The sequence below is a fragment of the Cydia splendana genome, chromosome 14, assembly GCF_910591565.1.
Source record: "Cydia splendana chromosome 14, ilCydSple1.2, whole genome shotgun sequence".
NCBI lineage: Eukaryota > Metazoa > Arthropoda > Insecta > Lepidoptera > Tortricidae > Cydia > Cydia splendana.
In genome coordinates this window covers 13,446,179-13,465,863 of record NC_085973.1, presented here as the reverse complement: position 1 = coordinate 13,465,863, position 19,685 = coordinate 13,446,179, and the positions used below count along the sequence as shown (strand labels likewise).

The following is a 19,685-nucleotide window of genomic DNA, read 5'->3' as shown; positions in this document are numbered from 1 at the left end:
AATTGCAGACACGCGCTACGCTTTGATATGTGCCTGCTGCCCGGCGGTACTATTAAAAACGATTTAAAATTCACAGTCGGCTTAACGGCCCAGTCCGCACAGTTGGAAAATTCATAGCTATTTGATGACATAATTATGGAAGCTCAGAGTCGCCAAACGCTGTGTCCTTTGATGTTTTGAAATGTAGTTACCAGCGTTTGGAAGCGGCGGGCGGTCTGTGTGCTGCTCACGTAAACCTGCTCCTGATTTTGTTATAATATGGCCAACAAATATTTGCAATAAACCCGTGTATGGCCGGTATTTGATGTAAATGTAGTGCTTGCTCGATAACGCTCAAATTATGGACAATGCGCTGACCTGATTTTAAAGTACCTGGTTACCGCATCGACTATAAAATTAGGTGTTACCTGCGCCATATTGGATACATAGTTGATATTTAAATAAGTACGCTACTTTGTAACATGTTCCACGGTCCATAATATTTATTTACGAGAAAAGTGCTCGCCACAAAGTTAGCGCACGCAATATTTCTGCTCTGCAGCCTAAGCGCTTAAAGTTCGAAATATTTATACCGCCATTGAAGTAATGTAGGCGATAACTCACAAAATAAGTTCCCATGCATAGATCATAGCGATACAGTTAGGATACTGGCGCTTACAAGTATCGGAAACCCATTTGGCTAAGTGCATGAAGTCCAAGTTTTGCCATAAACATGAAATGCGGACCGCGCAAAATGATATGCTAAGGTATGGTTGAGGTATCGTACCATCTGAAATACGTACAGAGGCTTACTCGGCAATCGATGGGATCGCTCACAGTTTGTGCATAACTTGTGCGAAGAGCGCGAACTTTTCGGGAGAAAATTTAGTCCGGCCACGTCGAGCCAGCCTCTAATGGAAACGACTACAGCTCTTTATTTAAGCGCTGTGGCCAACGAATATCTTTATCTGAGATTCTTTTCTATCATGGACTTATACATTGATAGGGCTGCTACGTTGTATCTAGTGCAATTGTTTAAAACAATACGCATTGCGACTATCTATACCTATATGCATATTTCCATACAAAATAGTCCATGGTGTTCTTGATTATACATATTACTTAGGTATTCTTTGTGGCACCCTGAGGTGGTCTAAATTGTCAAGACCTGGGCGTCTCAAAGCCCAGCTACATTGACGTGCATGCCGCCGCAGGACCAAACTGAACAATATTTATCGCCGCGATACGATGCTCCGGAACGGAATTTCCAAGTAATTTATAGTTTGTAACACCTTTAGCTTGCCTCGAGTTGCCTCTATCGCTCCTGCACATAAAGGATATGATGTAGCAAGCACCTGGGCCCGTGTTAAAAACTTTGATAACTCATGTAGCATCATTATTTTCACAACAGTGCCGACATTATTATTGATAGCTATATTTTAGGTCAGTAATTGTATCCATACCCTTTTAACCCCCTCAGGATTTAAATTTCCAGGCTTCATTAAGGCCAGCACACTAAAATATCATATTATTAGGTTTACCGGTTTAACCCCAGGGATCGCGTTTCAGTGTAGCGGTTACTCCTCGTATCGTGCCAAGATTTTAACGATCTGTTTACATTACCGAAACAATTATGGTTCGCAAACAATTGTCATAATAAGTTTCAATTGCTGGAAAATGAAATCCCGTTTTGGCACATGATTCGAGGCCGATTTGCAAAACGATCGCGCCTTCACACAAACACAAGCAATTAGTTATGCCCGTAATTAGCATTCGAATCGCGTCCAACGAAAATAAACATTGATTTTTTATTCCCCCAAAACTGGAGGGAGGCCGCGGTCCCGGGCGGGTTTAAGAATACTAATGTGTTCAGTTTGGAACGCTTATTCGCGCCCCGCTAACGGCACCCAACGTTTTTTGCATAAAACATCTCATCAAAGGATTGCTTAGGACCCACAGTATATTGAATATCAAAAGGTGCGCCGAGAAAGTTTCGAGGAGGGCGCGGCCGCGGCATCCCTAATGCTGGCCACCGAGAAAGCCTGCTTTAAAAATACACCTTTGGAACGTGTTTGGAATAACGACCTTCCATCGCAAATATAACATTTATGGGATAAATAACCGGTGAGTCATTTGTTTTGATATTTCGCCAAAATACAATGTAGAAACGTTTGTTTTTCCACATTGTATGAGAAAATTAGAAGCTCATAAAAGTAATGATACCAAATGACGTTGTTATACATACTTAGAAGAAATTTAGTTTTCGGTCAATTAGTTAAGAAACTTAAGAACGGCGCTTAAAAATTGCCATTTTTTTAATAATCGTCATTATAAAGTATGTTATTGCATCTATCTGTGGTACTCTGCTTTGAACCTTTTGAATGCTTATCGATATGATGATACCTCTAACTAAACAATTGAAGAAAACGTTCATCGCGTCTTTAAGTAACTGCTATCCAAACCTTACCACTGCGTTATGACAGTAACAGACAATTATTCATATCGATTGGAGACATACATTTTCAAACGGGTCAGGGAGCAGCGGGCCTATCCATTTGATAGTCACATAAAATTTCGAGCGACGAATCTCGTAAAAGTGGGCCGAATGTTCGTAACATAGACTGCCTCCTTTGGACTCCATATTATGGAGTGTTTACGAAAACACTCGGACATAATACCAAAGCGCTCTTATACTCGTAGAATTCGCTGCGAGCTTCACCACTCAGGGTATTTCTACACTATTTTATTAGGGCGAGCGAAGCGAGCCCTATCACTAATCGACGAACTATGCATTCTTGTGGTACACTTTACGGAAAAACTACTGCACTGTTAGGTTTGAAATTTAACATAGTAATTTAAATTCATGCCTAGATGTGTTATCAAACATAAAAATATCATTTTATAAACCTAAAAAATAAAATAAAGTAATAACACTTTGTATTACTACTAGCGACATCTGTTGGCAAAATGATGAATTAACATTCGTGCTAATGTTAATTATTTCTTTCTCTAACAGATGGCGTTAGTAATAAATAAATAAATAAATATTGGACATTCTTATACAAATTGACTACTTAAGAAGGCTTGTGTTGTGGGTATTCAGACAATACGATACCTATGTGGTGTTTTCAAGTTCAATAATGTCGATGGCGCTTACGCCATTAACAACGATGAATACCAAAGTGGGTACAATTTTGGATTCAACCCACCTCGCTTGGTTTGATTCCCATTTTAGCACTTAAGTTTTTGTGAAAACCTACTAGAACAATCAATCTTGCTGTATATTTACTGCGGAGGTCAATTTACTCGTATGTTTTGTGACGCTGACGATGTGATGATCAGTCATGGTGTGTTAGCAAACTTAAATCGGGTATTTTCAGTTCGAGATACAGTTTTGGCGCCATTCATTTATTACGTAAGACGATTTTGGGGTGGAGGGGGGTCGAACATATCTTATTTTTTCTTACAAGGGTTGGGAGGGGGTTTTCATAGTTCTTAAGTAAGATCACAAAGATGCGATATTTTTTTTAATTTCTATGAAATTATGACGTTTAAAATAATACTTCCACACTCTATGCTATCAAACACGGTGCAGAGTTAGCTTAAACGAGCTCAAGTACCTTTGTACAGGTCCAAATAAACATTCATAAAAATATATTTTTGAAAATAAATTATATTGGTGGCTGGACGGGGTCAGCCTATTCTTATTATTTCTTACATAGGGGTTGGAGGAGGTCAAAAGCTGGCAAAAATTGTCTTACGTAATTAATGAATGGCGCCTTTAGTGTTACTATTGCTTGGAACTGCTAAAATTATAAATAAAGATAAGCATAATTAATACAAACTTCAGTGACTTAGGGCCGATACAGACGGACTACAAGCCGACTGCAACTTGTATGGGAACTGCACGCCAATCGAAACGTCGGCGTGCAGTTCAGCAAAATGACCCAGTACCCTGGCAGTACCTAGTGGAACTCAGGTTTGGTGTAACAAAGGCACATTATGGTTTGGTCATCCGACTCATCTTGATGAGCACTTAGGAGAGTTGTACCCAAGATAGAGCCGATGCCGAACCCTGGCAGTACCTAGTGGAGCTCGGGTTTGATGCAACATACATAGACACACGCTGTTTTGGATATCCGACTCGTCATGATGATCACTGGGTAGATCAGTACTTTCAGTACCCAAGATAGCTGATGCTGAACCCGGACAGTGCCTAATGGAGCTCGGGTTTTATACAACATAGGCACACGCTGTTTTGGTCATGCAACTCGTCTTGATGAGAACTTAGGAAAGTAGTACCCAATATAGAGCTGATGCTGAACCCTGGCTGAACCTAGTGGAACTCGATCAGGTTTGATGCAACATAGACACACGCTATTTTGGACATCCGACTCGTCATGATGAGCACTTGGGAGAACAGTACCCAAGATAGAACTCATGCTGAACCCTGGCAGTACCTAGTGGAACTCAGGTTTGTTGCAACATAGGCACACGCTGTTTTGGCCATCCGACTCGTCTTGATGAGCACTTAGGAGATTAGTACCCAAGATAGAGCTGATGCTAAACCCTGGCTGTACCTAGTGGAACTCAGGTTTGGTGCAACATAGGCACACGCTGTTTTGGTCATCTGACACGTCTTAATGAGAATTTGGAAGAGCAGTACCCAAGATAGAGCTGATGCTGGACCCTGGCTGTACCTAGTGGAACTGTGTGTGTTAGTTTATGTGCGGAGCAGCGTGATTACCGCCAGTAGGTGTCCAGACGGGATAGTTTTTCGATCAATTGTGTGGAGTGGACGCAAAAATAAATTTAAGAACATTGGCTCGCTGACCCAACATTATGTAGGAAAGCCAGTTGGGTTCCTTACAAAAAGTACTGGGCGACCGTGTAGGATGTAAAGCCCCCTCCAGACTATGCGCGTGAATCGCGGGCGAAGCCGCGAACGCGAGTGTGGAGTCTAGTTCGCTGATATGCGAAATCGACTCCAGACTCGCGTTCGCGGCTTCGCGCCGCGATTCGCGCACGAGTGTGGAGCGGGCTTAATGCACTTATGAAATTGTATATTACGTGTGGATGATATTGGCAATTTGATTTTGTCGTCTGGACACGTTTTTAAAGGACAAAGTAAAAGCTGTAACAGACAGGCGTACCTACCGGACAGCAACCGGTTCGGTACGTTAAGGTAGAAAACCTCCGCGAGCCCTTACAAAGATCTGCTTTTTGCTAGTACATATATTATTCTTAAACATTATTTGTTTATATTATATGTATTATTCACATGGACATTAAAATAGCAGTCACGCTCTCACACTAAATGAATATTGTAGCGACATTGACTACGTGAGTCGTCTTATACGCTCCATTAATCGTGACAGTGATCTGTGGTCCGTAGGCAAACGTTAAAAAGCCGCGCTTCTCGATTTACGGCGTCTATAAAATACATATTGCGAATCGCGATAAAACGGCCCTGCCGAATTCGTTCCAACTGCTAATCGCGGAATTTATCCAGCCCCACTTACAAAAACGAATAAATTTCTAACGATCTTCATTTTGCCCGCACGATTTTCTATTACGTTTGATATGTTCGAGTTATGAGAATACTGAAGATAAGGGGAAATCCGTGAGAACCTATCAAGTTTCGGGTGCGTCGTTAAATTGAAAAACTACGCATTTAACGGTGCGGGTTAAGTCAGCGAAACTTACGAGGGAAACGATAATTTTAATAATGTTGTTATTCTAAACCTAATGTTAGGATATTTAGTTTAAATCAGACAATGTTAAACTAAGCTCGTAGTACTGCCTCGTAGCAAGCTTCGCGTCAAGAATCGTGTACAGTGCTGTAAATATATACAGTAACATAATATGAGTCGTGCCCAACAGGCATATTATAAATTTAAAAATATTTTAAATAATGAGTTGATCTCAGCCGGATCGATATTAATCTGTGCATTCGAAATAAACAAAAAACATAGATGTAATACCTAGGTACTTTTAAACCTTGACAGTGTCTCTATTGTTATAAATCACGTCTTGTATATAGGCTTTAAAAAAAAAACAAATGAACATCTAAATCTCTGATTTATTCAGGTCTGAATTTATAAATACAAACAACATAAAATAACATTTTATACATATTTCATGAGATCTACAATATTGTAACGTTGGTGAAAAAGGTGATTTACCTTTACTCGTGTCGGAAAGCCAACAACCCGCACAAAGTCATAGCCATCGGTAACAGGTAAATCTATACGTTAAACTCGGCCCTTGTATGAAAAGCAATAAAGAGGTTACAGCTACTTTGTGTTTGGAATTTATACCACTTGGAGGAATAAAACTTATATTGTTCGGGGATCGCAAAAAAGTTTTCACTTAGGCCTGTCGAAGCGAAATCTTTATTGGATTGCGGGATTATTTCTTTTGAGACGGCTTTCTGGGGCCCTGTGCCCGTTTGCGTGGAAAATATGAAAAGATAATTAAAGAATTTTGTTTACGCCTTCGCGTATTTGTTCGATATTCATCCGTTCTTAATTCGATTTAATTCACTTCTTAAGACGGATTTTTCTTTATGAAGATGAAGCGCCGCGAGGATCTTTCGGCTAATTTGAAAAGATAAAAATATTTCAGGTATTATTTATAGCAGTGAAATAATTAATTATTTAAGAAGCATCAAATGAACATATGAACCTATTTATGTTTCTAAGTACGTATTATTAGTTATGTATGTAATTATGTACTTATGTCATTGCTTAGTTAGTGCCTTCAAGGCTTACTTAATCTGTGTACCACCAATAGTGGCGTCAGTGGCGGCGCTAGGAGTCGGCGACTTTTGAAATTATTAAAAAAAAAGTTTTACTTCCTAAACGGAATATTAATGTCGCTGTGCCCATATTTCGCTTAGCATCGCCACTGAACTTCAAATATTTATTTATATACATTACGAGTATATGGTTTCCTTATCAAATTGATTAGGCTGGCAACCCCAGTGTGGGATTGTTTAATTATTTCGCTCGGGCCGGGGCGTGATCGGGAAATTAATGACCACGGCGAAATCTCCGCGACGGTTTAGAGATCGTATGTTCGTGTCACTGTTTCAATGTTAGTAATTAGACATGCCACAGATTTAATATACCTACTGTAGTAGATACAGCAAGGCAAGCAAAAACGCAAATGTTGAATCTAATCTATTGTAAGTAGGTAGGTACCCATATAAATATTTTTATACCGGTAGAAATTAAACTATTGCTCTTCTTCTTCTTCAATTCAAGAGGTATCCTCTTGCCGGTGTATTAGTATTTTCCATTTCTCCCTCTCATAAGCCATAGCCTTGACCTCTTGATACGACACGACACCAGCTTTTTTGTTGTTTTTTTACATAAAATTAAAGATAAATCATTTAATCTAATAAGTAAATGATTTACCGTTAATTTGTTGTACGATCAAAAATCAAAATTATGAAATTATTTAGCAGCAAATTAGCAATTAATTGCTCACATTTAAGATGTCACTTTCCTATAGGTAATTTAAAATTAAATTAAGCTCAAAGTGCGCTGGTTTGCATACCAGTGGCCATCAGAAGTACATCATCATACCTTGTTTTTTCTATCTCTCTTTAATTACCTACCAAATCATTTGACGTTAGTAGTAAAGAATAGCAAGATTAATCCGCTGGGTTCTACGACTAGACTACAGCTGTGGGAGGTAACCGAGCACTAAAGAAAGAAGACGCATAATACAGGAACGTGTTTTCTTAAATGTCGTGTTACATATCTCATATACATAGAGTAATAAGTATTTAATCTATGACGCTGTCAGGACGCGACCTGATTAGCCGGCGAACAGAGACGGAACCAATCTATCATTCAATACCCCTGGAATATTGATAAGGTAAACGTCAACTATTGATTTCGTCAAGTAAATTGTACTAATTGGGGCACTTCCGCGTACCATAAGGGTCAGAAACATCAGAAATGGGTACAATACACATTACACAAGTTAACGATTTGGGTACAGTTTTCTAATTCGTTCATCATACAGTTTTTAAGAAGTAGAAAGTTTCAACATGCCTAACATAAGGGTCTAGCAAAAAAATTAGGCTTCAAAGTCCATTTCTGATGTGCACATAAAAGACGCATAAAACTAACTCTCTCTCAATAACAATTAAACACAAAATAAATAAATATAACCCTTAAATTATACAATTAGAATTGAACGATACAAATAAAGGGTAAATCGAATTAAATTTCGTTACCTATTTATAATAAGGTTTAATAATAGCTTTACCTAATAGCACGCTTAATCACATCCACGTATCCTGCACCTGTGCTATTCGATAAATGCCCATTAAATTAATACCAGCCCTAATATTAGTAGTAACCCATTACACTCGGCGTCTCAAGGCTTTAAACATGTAGGGGCATAGTGATGTGGTTAACATTCTCGTGCGATCGTGCAATATGCGATCCAAAGCAATATTCAGAAATTTATTTGTTATGGATATTGGATGGAGGCTCATTCTCATTGTAACAACATGTTATGAATTTGATCTGGTTTTGTTTTTTATATGTTCTATCAACTGTCAAAAATGTCATTGGTTGAAGAAGTTTAGTGAAGGGTTTCCCGTGTCTCCGTGTTCCCATGTTTTTGCGGTCGAATCAAATTAAGTACCTACTTTCAAATGCACTAGCGCATTTTGTTGTTCTATTAACACGATTGGTAGATCACCATTTTATGGAAAGGACTTTGTATGAGATACCTGCTTAAAATACTCCATGTCCCTGAATCGGGAACATTCCCGTATCCCACCACTACCTTTACCCTTAAACAGATTTCCCTTGCCCCCGGCGCGGGCCGCTTGCAGACAAGTTTGGTGAATGCTTTCCCGTGTTCGCTATTATCGCATCAACCAAATACTTGTGTCAATGCGTGAAAGCACTCGGTAAACTTGTCTAATATACGCCGACGTGGCCCGCTACGTTCAGAGATACGCATGAGGTTGGTTATGATGTAAAAAATTGTTTTGGTGGCCCCAATTCGCGGAATTAACAAATTCAGTACTTCCGAATGCTCTAGGGGTCAGCATCATTCCGAAAAAAGGTCTCATTGCGGATAATATATTAGTTTGATCATGATTAGGATAAAATAAAAAATAAATACTTTAATACTTTTATTTGAATTCGACACACTATCCGTATACGTGTATCTAGATCACGAGGGATACCTAACACACTGCGCAACTACTTCTTTGTTTTATAAATCAGTAAATAGGCGTAACTTTACTTTGCTAAAAGCCAAAACTTGACAGCATCATTTAGACGAACGAATACATTCAGAAACGTACAATATGATACTAATTTGATCTCAATATTGTTACACCGCGCATTAAAATTGGTGAAAGTGAAGCACTGATGTTAAAACCAAATTGCTAGCGTGTTCTACGTTTCTGAATTCGCCTGAAGGTGCGTATGATATGCAAACGTAGTGCCAGCCCCTTCCGCTCGCACCCCACCCGGGACGAAATTTACCGCCACCTACTTGTCTGTGTCAATCAAAGCCTCCGTGTGATAGCTAATGGACTCCGGCACCTCGCTCGTCAAACATACCACTCGCACTGTATTATGTCACTTAGTTTTGCAATAAATTATGGATTTTAATGGAACGCACGTCAATTACGTTATTTAATCCATGTTCATGCTGATTAACATTTCCATAACTATAATAATCAATAAGTCTCTTTCGAGTTAGCAGTAAGCCCTAAAATACATCTTTCCGTATTAACCAAGTAGGTATCTATTTTTCCGACGTTTCTCCTCGCTAATAATCAAATAGTGCTAGTCCATTTTAGATAAGACACTTGGAAACAAAGCGAGAATCATGTCGTTAAAGATAAGCGTCTCACTGACAAAACCTTTTGCGCCAATAATACAAATAAAGGCAACTCAGCGTTCTTGTTAGGCACGATCAGCATCGGTACGCATTACCATTCATATGGAACAACGGGCTTAATACAATTACTGGTGTATAGCAGGGCAACTATAACTTAACAAACACAATAACAATGCGAGGCTTTGCCGCCGTTCCGTCTGAGGCCGGGCGCCGGGTACGCACACGTATAGCTACTATTGTGCGTAACCGGGTTAGGTAATTTCGGTACATGCCTGTAATCCAATTAGCTATTAAGATTCGTGGGCCGAATATTAATTCGCTCGTGATTCGGCCTCTCTGAAAGGAGACTGCGGATCGAACCGTGACCTTACGGAGTTACAAATGTTACAATGAAAGCGATCCTTCGTCGATACATTGTGTGGTCACGTGCCCGATGTCGATTGTGTTTCTTGGCGGACTTATGTTATTTTCTTGAGAATCAAGGCTGGAAACAATGGTCCTAGTCTTGAACGGACCATAAACTTTTCTTTGAATAAACCTACATTTCTATTCCGGTTGTGATTGATGTGAATTCTTCATTGAAGCTCGTGACCATTACAGGCCATTTAAAACGTGAAGCAATTGAAATGTTTATGTAAATACTTTTTTCATACGAGCAAAACAGGTGACCTAAGGTTGCTAACAATGGTTTCGTGACTATTGTTGGAACAACTAACGAGTCAATTTAATTGGCGCCTTTATTTTGACGTACCCTTATAATTTACCCGGTAGTTAGGGAAGTGGAGAAATGAATACTATTCGGATTCGTGACTGGTCGTGTTTGTGCCGACCCTTACGCTAAAGGTCGTCAAACTACGCCGAAAGTTGATTAAACCGTGAAAGTGAAGTTTTAAATGGAGGTAGGGATACGGGACCTTAAATTTAGTACTTTGTTGAGTGACTCATTGTTCTGAATTATATTAAAGTTGACGTTTTACGTGTTTCATAGAACGAAGCAACTTTACCGCTCTTAATTTGTAGCATTAAATGATTTGTCTTCTGATGTACCTAACATATGTAGAAGAAGGAAAAGAAGGGTTTATTTTAACAAAACCGTACTTTCATTGCGTACACTTTTAACTTGTTAAAGACGGGGAATATAAGTAGAAAGATATATACCTACCTGAATATGAATGCCTACCAAAACCAAGAAATAAAAGCATAACAAATTATGTACTAAATTATTGAATATTTCTCTCCAGACGAAAGTAACTACATTTTTTCATATTCCCTTTCGACCTACTCATAAAAGGAGGTATTTATTTAAGCTGTTCCTAATGTAATAGAGCTAGACATTTTCTCTGAAAACGAAATATGGTAACACAATATATGCTTTTCAGTCACAAGATCAAAGAAGTCTATACCTAACCGTAACCTTACACGTCGGTAGTAGGTACTATGCTTGAATAATCAAAGTATATATGATAATAATATTAGTACATTACAATTTAAAACGTTTGACTAACGTTAAAACGTATTAAAACATCGTTTTGAATGACATCTGGTAAAGTTTTTTATCACTTTGTAAATGTAGTGACAATAAGTTTATTACATTTAAAAATTGCCGAAAGATCAAAGTTTCATCAATCTAAAACTAATAAGGATTTAATTTTAACATCAAACGCATTATTAAGACGCATCGAATTTGAGTGATAGAACTTCTAGGTTGGGAGAATTTAAATGATTTTATCAATTCAATGGGGACATTTCTATTTTCATAAAAGTGACCATAGATAAGATACCTAGTTATAAACACTAATACATTAATAATTAAATCGAATATAGCTTAACGTTTAAATGAAGCTAAATGAAAATATTTAAAAACATAATATATGTAACCTGTGTATATCCAAACATATCTGAAGTCTAGACGTAACTACATCATCAGTTTTGTACAACAATACTACATAAAAGTACCATTCCATAAGTTTTTTTACCTATTCCGCTCTTTATTCAGCTGTGTGTATTTTTATGAAAACTCGTAACGAGACATAAACCGAGGTTTTTACGGTACTTTCCTTTCTCTTTTTCTTATACCTAAGCTGGTAAATACACTAACACAATATTACCTTTGTTATAGATGAAGGGAAAATTCACAAGATAGTTCAATGGACCCGAAACGGCGATAGCCAATCTGCTCTGCTGGATATTTTCGACGTAACGCCTGGAGAACCCATTCAGGTAACTAATACCATAACAATTTTTTAGCTTAGTATCTTTTGGGGATTTATGAGTACTATTATGCTGACCCGTGTGTATGGTGTATTGATATAGTTATGGATAGGTACTAGTTTTATAGGAGTACTATAATGGAAACATTTTGTTGGCTCTTTGGGTCGTATAGATCGAGTCTATTAAGTTTTATAGGACAGTAACATAGCAGTAATCTAGTATTGATATTGGTAACGTAACCCATTTCTCTCGGAGTAAGTAGTCGTTCTCGAGTCATGAATATAAACGCAAATAGATACAAGCATGTATTTGCGGTTTATGAGGTTGTGTGATTTTGTAAATGTGGTTATGGAAGAGCTCTCGTCTGGTTAATTGTTATATATTAAAATCTAGTAGTACATTAGTATTTTATATATGACGTATAAATAAGTAGGTATGTACGTACAAAACTACCTCATTCTTACATATTAATAAAGGTATTTTCTTCAAGATGTTTAGCTTAGTGTTTAGTGACCGATAGGTACCACCCGGTACCCACTGAACCTGCTCAAACGTTTTCAGGAAATCGGAGAGTTATTTCAAATTTTATTTACACTGACGATAAGAGTTTAAGTAGATACTTACTACAAATACATAGAACCTAGGTTGTATGTATTATATTGATAGTCTCAGAAATTTTAAAAAATGTTCTTGTTGTAGGCAATGGGCATATCCCGCGTGCACGGATCGCTGTACGCCGCATCGGACCGGCGCGTTCTGCAGCTGCGATTGGCTCTGTGCGCGCGCCGCTACGACGCATGCGTGCGCTGCGCACGCGACCCTTACTGCGGCTGGGACCGCGAGGCTTCCGTGTGCAGGGAATACGCGCCAGGGTATGTATAGGTCACTTACGCACGGCACGTACGCCGCAAGTGTAATATTAATAAGTAAATCTATGTCATGATCACAAGCATGTCTTCCGGTCGGCCCTAATATCACTTTGCAAAAATATCTTATGTCTTCCCCTGGTCCAACAACGTAGACAAAAAGGTACATGTTTGTATTACATTTTACAATTTAGGGTCACAAGGAGGGTAACTGGAAGAGATCCCTCAAAGGGATAAGTTCGCCTTTGTATATATGTCTTTATGTACAATAAAAAGTTTACTACTACTACTACTACAAGGGGGATCCCTAATGAAATAATAGACCTATGTCCAGCAAAACTTTAATGCAGAATAGTACCTTCCCTTTTTGTAGGTATCATTGTTTTCAATTTTATTACACAGATTGATTCAAGACGTGGCCAATGAAACGGCGGACATTTGCGACTCCTCCATAGCCCGCAAGAGCGTGTCGGCGACTTGGGGCCAGAGCCTGCACCTCGGCAGCTTCATCAAGATGCCCGAGGTCCTGCAACCGCGAGCTATCACCTGGTACCACTACTCCAGGGAGAAGGGACGGCACCCAATTACGTTCAAGTGAGTTCGAGTGAAGCGCTCAGTCAAACCATTTGGTTGAGCATACGACTGGTTAACACTAGATTAAGAAAATGCAACGATAAAATATCTCTCACATAGAAACTGGATTTTTTTTAACGTTATAAGTTATAATATATATCTATATAACAGTATTTTACTAGTTTTTTAAAACAAGTCAAATATAGTAGTCATAACCGTGAAAATTTAAAGCAGCAGGTAAACAAAATATTCATGTTTATTTTATGTGTTTGAACACGAATACAACAAACCCCAAAATACGACGTAGCAGTGCAGTTTACGTATCAAAATTTCCACGCCACCGACGCACCGTCAAAACAAATCGTTAAATAAACTGTGCTTTAATTAAATGCAACCCTAATTCTCCGCTATCTTCCTTTGCTTACGAACAGAAAATTATTCAGAAAACACTTGAACTGAACACGCGTCTAACAACATTAATTAAAGTGTTTCCAAATCTGCTGCTATCGCACTTCCGCCGCGGTAATTACGATGCAAAGGGAACGCTGTGGCTCGTGCAATTGATATTGGGGCTATTATATTGAATGGACTCAGAAATCGGTGGTTTGCTCGGTTTGATTTATTAACGAGAAAAATAATGACCATCGGTCATTACCTACTGAGTTCATTTCGTTTATTTGCGTAACGGGTATTGAAGCATCACCATTAAGGATGTTGGTGGGCAAAAAATAACCAAATAAATTCGAAGCGCTTCGTAGGACTTTATTTGACTGTCTTGTCGTAGAGTAAACGGGTTTTAATGTGTAGCCTACATAATTACATCTTTTCCCTATCTGGATTGTTTTCGTTTGTTTACTCAATCGCTATACAAAAACATATATTTACATGTTATGTCGGCGAGTATTTTGTCATTCCTATTCAAAACCTTTTTAAGCCACGTTAACGGAAAATTGTGACCGATAGTCCACGAGGGGATTACATGCTAATTAGACACGTGTAAAATAGAATCAATATAAGGCCCTGGTTACACATTGATCAGTATTTAGTGCGAGTTGATATATTAGCTACTTGCGTTTAGTGGCGCATGTGTGAACTGGCACAAAACACTGTTAATTTTTATTTTATGTATTTTTTTTACTTATCAATGTGTATATAGATAGGTCTTTAATGTAAGCGTCGCATTTCCAGTAAACCGGAGAAGTACATTGAGACCTCTGAGCACGGGCTGCTGATCATCTCCGTCAGTGAGAGTGACGCTGGACGCTACGACTGCTGGCTCGGTGGTTCTCTGCTCTGCTCCTACAACATCACCGTCGACATCCACAGGTAAGAAACAACCTCTTAAAAATTAGTTATAGGGTACCTAATTTTGACCTCAACCTATTTTACGATTCGTATTGTAAAGAACTGGCATACTAGGTACCAATGTTACTCTTTGTATTAGTACCTAGTATGCCAGCGATGCAGAAAGATAAATCCCAGTTTTTGTACGGGCAATGTAAAAAAATTGAATTGTCAGTTCTGATACATTTTGACATCTTATTTTCAATCGATCAATTTATCCTAGGGGTTGTACCCAAGTCAAACAGAAACGTAAGAAGTAGTGCAAATATTTCATCGTCAAACAACCTAGCATTAAGGATTTGACTTTCAATAAAAAGTTTGTCGACATCAAGAGTAAATATGAGTTTGTAAAAATGTGTCTTTTTTTCAGATGCTCTCCCCCGGAGAAGAGTAACGAATATCAAAAGATATATTCTAATTGGTGCCATGAATTTGAGAAGTATAAAACTGCCATGAAGACATGGGAGAGGAAACAGGAGGTGAGATGCATATCATAAACAATAGATTATAAAGTTTAGCAAATATGTTCACACATAGAATTTTACAATCTTCTGTTTCGCTCTATATGTGACTCGGCGAGAGTATTGCAGTCTATTTGTACTCGAAAACTAAAAGTAACTTTTGTTATTCCAGCAATGCGCGAGACTGAACGACTCGAATCAGAACACACACCCGAATGAGATCGTGTGATAGCTTCTAAACATCGCCTATCTCATGTTTCAATCAGTGAACTACTACGCGGGCGCCATCCCGGTGCCCTACGTCTCCGCCGGCCTCGGCTACTTCATCCTGTCTTGAGTGCCATGCCAGTACTGCGCTGGTACCATGCTAGTACCCGTAGTGACCACTAGTGACCCAAACAAGTGACTCCCTCTAGCTTTTGTAAAGACATATTGAAATTAACGTTAAGGACAGTGCCCGCTCCCGAACCGGGAACATGAGAAGGTGATTAGGACACTCGAAATTTATATGGATATTTATCATTATTAAATTAAATCGAACGGTAAATACGCGCGTCGCGCTATGCTTGTTGGAAATGGATTGTAAAAAGATTTAGAGAGCGAAATTCTCATTATTATAAGTATGCTTTGTTCGTTGGATAAGAGAATAGGGGCTATTCATAAATTACGTCATTTCAAATTAGGGGGGGGGGGGGGGTCTGGACATCGGATGACGGTAGCATGAAGTAGGAGGAAATGGGGTCATTTGATGCATGATTTTTGGATGATTATAGGGGGGGGGGGGTCCAAAATCGTCAAAAATCGATGACGTAATTTATGGACAGCCCCATAGGAAAATTGTTACACTACGAAAATGGAATTAATTTTTATAATTGCCTACTCGTATTAAGTATTATGCAATTATATTTATTGACTGCTGCCGTTCATTGTCGTAGTGGATATTGAGAGTATTTATTATTATTTGTGTCCCTAGATCCATGTAGGTACCTAGTTTATTCAAAGCTTATTTAATACTAGATTATTTGAAGTGTTGACGTGTATGGTCTGGCTCTGTATTTTATTTTGCGGGTTTATGGCAAACTGTGCATTGCAATTTCCACACGAAGCAAAGTTTAATTGGCAGCTATAAAAAACGAGTAAAATACGAGCTTGTAAATTGTATCATCGATCGATGCTTAGAACGGCTTGTTACAAGCCGCCCGTAACCGTAAATAAAAAATGTCACTGACAGACGCCAATGCAACACAAAATGCTATTTGCTCTATTTTATTACATTCTATTTTAACCAACCTGCATCAAACATTGAAAAGCATGGCCGTAACGCCTGTGTAAAGTGTGGTATCGGAATAATGTAGTCCACTCGTTTATGCAACGACTGCTATTTTATAAATCTATATTTGTACGGACTGGAGTTAACAAAAACTAAATTTATCAGCCGAAACGCGATGTAACAACTCTAGCAGTGTTGCATACTCGATGGACGGTGCCCATTGAATTGCAGTGTAATCGAAATGAGTACAGGTGCAGTATTACGCTGCCAATTTAAAAAGTACATTAACATTGCGGTTCGAGTATAACGTTCGTCCTTTTTAAATGGCAGGGTAACCGCACGGGACCGACGCGCTATAGCTTCAAATCTCTGAGGGTTGTGGGAGGGTTCGCCTCATTATTTTTCCCCTATTTTGTGTAAATAGTTACCTAATTTGGTTCTGTATTAATATAAGTGTACGTACGTATAGTATGCACGTCCCTAAATGTAATGAGTATAATTTAAGCCTGTGATATATAAGAAACATGTTTAGAGAATAATTTTAAATGGTCGAGAAGTGGAGTAAATCGCTGTTGTCGTATAATTTTCTCATCGTCATAAATATGTTTCAGGGTAATTGTTTTATTAATATAACGTTTTGATGTGACTATTTTACGTATTTGTACCTATTTCCTTTATATATCAAAATTGTTTAAATACAGGTTAGCCAACTTAAAGTAACAATATTAGTGTAATTTATTCCACAGTATAGCTTATTTAATCATATTATATTATATCGAACTCTAGCAGCAATAATTCAGATACTAAATGTCAACAAAGTTCTTTCTGATATTTATGGATCAAAGATTAATATTAGAGATAATTTAATATGATGTAGACGGTGTTTTAAGAATTTATCTCTGCATATTTTTGTACAAAACTCGATCCTAATGTCAGTGACGAGTGGGTAAATGTTAAACGTTGGAAAGAGTGAAAGAGCAATAAGTTAAAGAACACCTAGGCGTCTGGAGGTATTTCATTTATTTGGTGACAGTTCGTGATTTTGACGAATATAATCACTATCATTAATCGTCACTTTTATATTGGTAATCTCGCCGAAAAACTTCAAACTTGAAGCGCAAAAATGGCCATTTACTTAGCAAAATCTTTGCAATGTCACGAGTTGTCAATAAATAAGGTTGAATACGGTACTTAAAACTGTTTCAAAGTCATCGCAAGACATGATGCCCACTCCGGTTACGGCCCGATTCCAACTTTTAGATACGTCATTTAATAGATCTAGATACGATATGGATTAGATATGTCAGTGCCAAATGTGACGTTTCTTCAAACAAAAACACCACTTTTGACACTGACACATCTAATCCATATTGTTTCTAAATTTATTAATTGACGTATCTTAAAGTTCGAATCGGGCAGATGGCCACACGCCAGCTATCATCCTCACTAGTACTGGGACTTCAGTCACCATATCAAACATTTACTGTACCTACCTAAGAGCTTGTATATATTAAACGATCATCTAATCATTGTTTAACATAGGTAGCGGTGGATTACAAATTTACAAACGAATTGCATTTTATAAAATTTTATCATACATATTTTTTCTAGAGATATATTGATGGAATGCCATTATTAAGGTTTTTTCAGCTGCCACAATGCCATAGCAAGTAGAATACTAGTACCACTGCCATTCGCTTCTAGTTTCACATGACTCTCATGCCCATTCCTGTCGAGATCTTTGCGTTGACATGACATGAAATAGTAGGTAGAGAAGAGTAGCCGTAGTAGAAACAAATTCTAAATAGTAGACATAGATATGTTGAATAGCGAACTCATGTTGATTTCGCATTTATCTTAGGGCGTACTGTTACAACCACATTTGATGGAACAATTGCAGTTAAAATTGCATTTATAATATTTAATAATTAAAATGTTAATTGTCAGCATTGCATGATCCGAATAAACAACTCAATTGTTTTGTCCAGATTTTTTTAAACACGTAGATAAAGTAGGCATTTCAGCTGTTTGAATTTTTGAAACAGTCCGCCCTTCACAATTTTAAACCAAAAGTATTATGTTATAATTCATAATTTATTATGCTACAATGTTTGCCAGCTAAGGCTATTCGATTTTTAAGCTTTTCAAAGCAGAAATCAGTAACCGTTGTAGACTTAGACTCATTAGGTGCTTCGACATTTAAGGATTAGTTTTGCAAATACTTTATGATATATTTCGGACTTTTCTCATATCATGTACATACATAAATCGAAATAGATATAAAGAATCTTAAAAATATCTGAGCTTCGTCGTTTATTATATTAGCTAAGATTCGGTACTTAAGTATTTTAGTGGTTACTCAAACTACGACGCCCCTGCGGGATGTCTTGCGCAATAATTATAACTAATTACTATTATCTGTACTAATCGAGTAGGTAGCTCTGTAAATTTCACATGTTACTATACTGTATTAAGTTAAAATTCAAATGTAGTGTTAAGATTTTATATAATAAATCTATGAAATGTATCTCTCAGGTTTGAAGTTTTATTTGCCGACTTGATTGATGTTGTGTGCCGACAGGAGTGTGTAAACGTCGCCGGCTATCATAATAAAAGCTAGAGAAATTGTTTAAAATAGTGTCAATTCATCACGTGACATACGGGGGTGACGTTTTCGTCATAACAGGAGGGGCGGCCCCTCGCTGCTCGCCGCGGCTCGCTACCGCTCGTCGCTCGGTGACGGCCGGAGGGCCCGTAAAAAGTAAGGGCGCATAATTATATAGTGCCACTAAACTAATTTCACGATACATTGCCAACAAAATCTGTGCTTGGCACCGCCTCGCCTGCCGAAACGTGATTTTTCATAACGAATCTGTTGATTACTACTGTTAGTGTGTTATTTCCTTTCGTACGAATTGCTAATCACACCCTTCGCTCGACGTTCAAAATTGCTTTCGATATTGATGAATAACTGATGAAGGAAATGAAGTTGGTGTGACCTTAAACTTATTTTGAGGTTTACTCGCGTGCCCGTAATTATTGCCGTCGGTTCCTTAAAACAAAGTGACGTCAACACGTCGCTTGTTGGGAAATGAG

At 38.1% G+C, this 19,685-nt stretch overlaps 2 protein-coding genes across 4 annotated transcripts in view; one reads left to right on the top strand and one right to left on the bottom strand.

Moving 5' to 3' along the window:
- Nucleotides 1-15,964, top strand: part of LOC134796701 (semaphorin-2A) — a 415,353-nt gene extending 399,389 nt beyond the window's left edge. For all 3 annotated transcript variants that reach the window (XM_063768875.1, XM_063768874.1, XM_063768873.1), the window contains 6 exons: nt 11,984-12,084; nt 12,775-12,947; nt 13,344-13,535; nt 14,703-14,840; nt 15,229-15,337; nt 15,492-15,964. In XM_063768875.1, the coding sequence (XP_063624945.1) occupies nt 11,984-12,084; nt 12,775-12,947; nt 13,344-13,535; nt 14,703-14,840; nt 15,229-15,337; nt 15,492-15,548 (770 nt within the window). In that variant the 3' untranslated portion in view covers nt 15,549-15,964. The remainder of the gene's footprint in view (nt 1-11,983; nt 12,085-12,774; nt 12,948-13,343; nt 13,536-14,702; nt 14,841-15,228; nt 15,338-15,491) is intronic.
- The window catches only part of LOC134796759 (brachyurin-like), a 519,833-nt gene that overhangs the window by 409,722 nt on the left and 90,426 nt on the right, over nt 1-19,685 (bottom strand). The window lies entirely within an intron of this gene.